A 2,837-nucleotide genomic window follows, 5' to 3' on the forward strand; every position below is an offset into this window, starting at 1 on the left:
ACCCCTGGATAACGGGAGAATACACTGCAAGAATCTGTGCCTGTCAAAACAAATAAGCATCCCTGGGTCAGTCCTCTGAGGGGGGGAGGGGGATGCTCCAGATGGCTGGGGATACAGCATCCCCTTGTTATAAATAGAATTCCTACATGACGAGAGAAAGAAAAACACAAACTGGGCACCGTTTAAATCTAAGAGGGAATCATCATGCTTTATCTAGAACCTTCTGGGGGCAGGCTGGACTACCCTAGAAACAATTGTACAAAGTGGAGCGAGGGACTGGTATCAATAATCACATAGTGTTGGGTGTGTCAGGCAGGAATGTTCCAGGCGGAAAACCCTCAGCATGGTGCCATGTGTGACTAAAATTTAACCCTCCAAACAAGAGAGGAGAAAAGACACAAGAATTAGATCTAGATGCGTGTAAACAACCTGTTAGGGAAACAGTGATTGTTATTTAACGATTAAACGGAGCATCACAGTACCAAGTGAAGAAAGTTGTCATTGTTCCTGAGGAAGGTTGAGAAAAGGAAGGGGGAGGAGGGGGGGGGGGGTCAGATCGGCCATTCCGGTGGAACTTCATCCGTCGGTGGTAACGGTAGGACGAGATGGTCACCGATGAAGACATCAAGGTCACAGTCACAGTGCGGAAGGCAGTTGAAGACAGAACTCACAGGCGAATCGAGATGACCAAGAGACGAAGGGAGGCTGCCATGGTAGGCTGGGCAGTGCAGCAGGAATGGGGCAGCTTGATAACCGGGGCCCAGACAGCAACAGAGTTTATCCAGAAGTGTTCATCACAGAGTCAGATGAATGTAGATAATCCGTCCAAGTAAAAAGGTGGCAGACCAAGGAAAAACCATTCAAAACAAGGCAAACTGAAGAGCACAACAAAAACACACCCGACCGGCGGAGGGACGAAAGCCACGATGGTTAGAGGAGGGGAGGGGGGCATCTGGAATGGGTTAGGGGAGGTTCACTAATGCTTCTGTGATCCGACAGGAAATGGTACTTGTGCAGATGATAATCAATATATGATATGGTTTATTTACCTTTATAAATTCACTGTCTGTTATGATATAGGATGCTAAAGTTTCAACTCAAAATTTCACTGGCTCGAAGGACCCCTAGCGAGAAATATTTTCCCTGCAACCACGTTGCCTTAAAGCGAACAGCATGAGGGTTACCGTTTATTGAATTACGAGATGAGTTATTGCTGACTTTGACCTACTTTCATCATCTTCCAATTCCAAGGAGCTTGCGGGGAAGGTCCTACAGCCTGAATGGATTTGTAAAATTGCCGACGTTTCATATCCTCAACATCGGGAAGGACAAAAAGTGGAACCAGGTGATCATTGCTATACAGTTAGGAACCGCATGGTGGCAGCAAATTTCTCTGTGAGAAGCATGGTAGAGGTAGTTCGAATGCAATATCTGTGTCCAATAAAATTGGGATAAAAGCCGTTGCTCACAGCTGTTGATTTTATATGAAATTGACAATGCCCATTTTTAATACATATACGTAACACTCGCATTTGAATAACATTTTGTGTCTTGGAGACTTATCAGTCAACCTATCCATTGCAAGAAAGTAGCTTCTCTCGCTTGTAGCTTTCTCACTAACATGTTCTCTCATGCTGTAAATATGAAGGTAGGAACTTGGCACGAAAGCCGGGATGTGGGCCTGAACGTGATCGTGTGGCCCGGCCAGAGGTTTGACCCCCCGAGCGGCTTGTCCCACCCACGGAAACTCAGGGTGGTCACCATCGAAGAACATCCCTTTGTGTTTGTCGGAGAGGTCGACGTAACCATGGGCAAATGTCTGAAGGGGATACCCTGTCAGAAAAAAGTAGGAAAGTGAGTATAAGAACAATATCACGGTTTAGAGGGTAACTTCAATAAGGTTCTATCGGCTCCGTCTCTGAGGCGTCGCCAAAATGTTTACAATAAACTATTGTTGTAAATCACGAAGAATGCTATTTTCATAACTTTGTTGTTGATGTTGCTGTTTTGGAACAAATGCGTGGCATTTACATGAATTTATAGAATGCAGGACCAAATGAGCGGAATTAAAAGGTCTAGGTATAGATGATTAACTATAATCATTCTGTATCATTCTGTTCCTCTTCACAGTGACACGTTGATTAAGTGCTGCGCTGGGTTTTGTGTAGATCTGTTAGAGAGATTGTCACGTGACGCATGGTTCGACTACGACCTGTACCTGGTGGAGGATAACAACTTTGGCGCCTACCAGCGGGGCCGGTGGAACGGGATGGTGCAGGAGCTCATACAGGTAACAACAACAACAATACCATGAGTGACAAGTAAAGTCTCACATGCGGTTAGGGGACAGTATGGGTGTATGTCCCAGATAAACTAACAAGGTTGAGACACAGACTACAACACTATAGTAACCATCGCAATTCACATGAATGATGTAAAACGTTGAGAACTGATGGTGCAACAACACAGTGTGAAAGACGGACCACTATATGATAAAGTTATATATTTATAGTATTCATAATCATGAGATGCTGTACATTTATTGACATTTCCCCTCTTGTCCATTCAGGGCAAAGCTCACATGGCCATGTCATCATTGAAGACCACAGAAGAACGGATGTCCGCCGTGGACTTTTCTGTACCGTTTCTGGAGACCGGGTACAAACTCATGGTGTTGAAAAGACCGGGGTCTGTCTCGCCAACAGCGTTTCTAGGTGTGTGATACTGATGGCATTTTAACCGCGGGATAAACGGAAATTACCGTTTTCAAATATTGTTGATGTACTCACCATAACTACCTTTGTCAAACGCACCATACTAATGATACTTCATAACTT

At 44.7% G+C, this 2,837-nt stretch overlaps 1 protein-coding gene across 1 annotated transcript in view; it reads left to right on the plus strand.

Annotated features, from left to right (window-relative positions):
* Positions 1-2,722, plus strand: part of LOC118428508 (glutamate receptor ionotropic, NMDA 2B-like) — a 26,290-nt gene extending 23,568 nt beyond the window's left edge. The window contains exons 3-6 of the mRNA XM_035838596.1: positions 1,252-1,345; positions 1,649-1,854; positions 2,131-2,290; positions 2,570-2,722. Coding sequence (XP_035694489.1) covers positions 1,252-1,345; positions 1,649-1,854; positions 2,131-2,290; positions 2,570-2,722 — 613 coding nt within the window. The remainder of the gene's footprint in view (positions 1-1,251; positions 1,346-1,648; positions 1,855-2,130; positions 2,291-2,569) is intronic.
* Positions 2,723-2,837: the final 115 nt, after the last annotated feature.

The sequence above is a fragment of the Branchiostoma floridae genome, chromosome 13 (assembly GCF_000003815.2).
Source record: "Branchiostoma floridae strain S238N-H82 chromosome 13, Bfl_VNyyK, whole genome shotgun sequence".
NCBI classification, from domain to species: Eukaryota; Metazoa; Chordata; class Leptocardii; order Amphioxiformes; family Branchiostomatidae; genus Branchiostoma; species Branchiostoma floridae.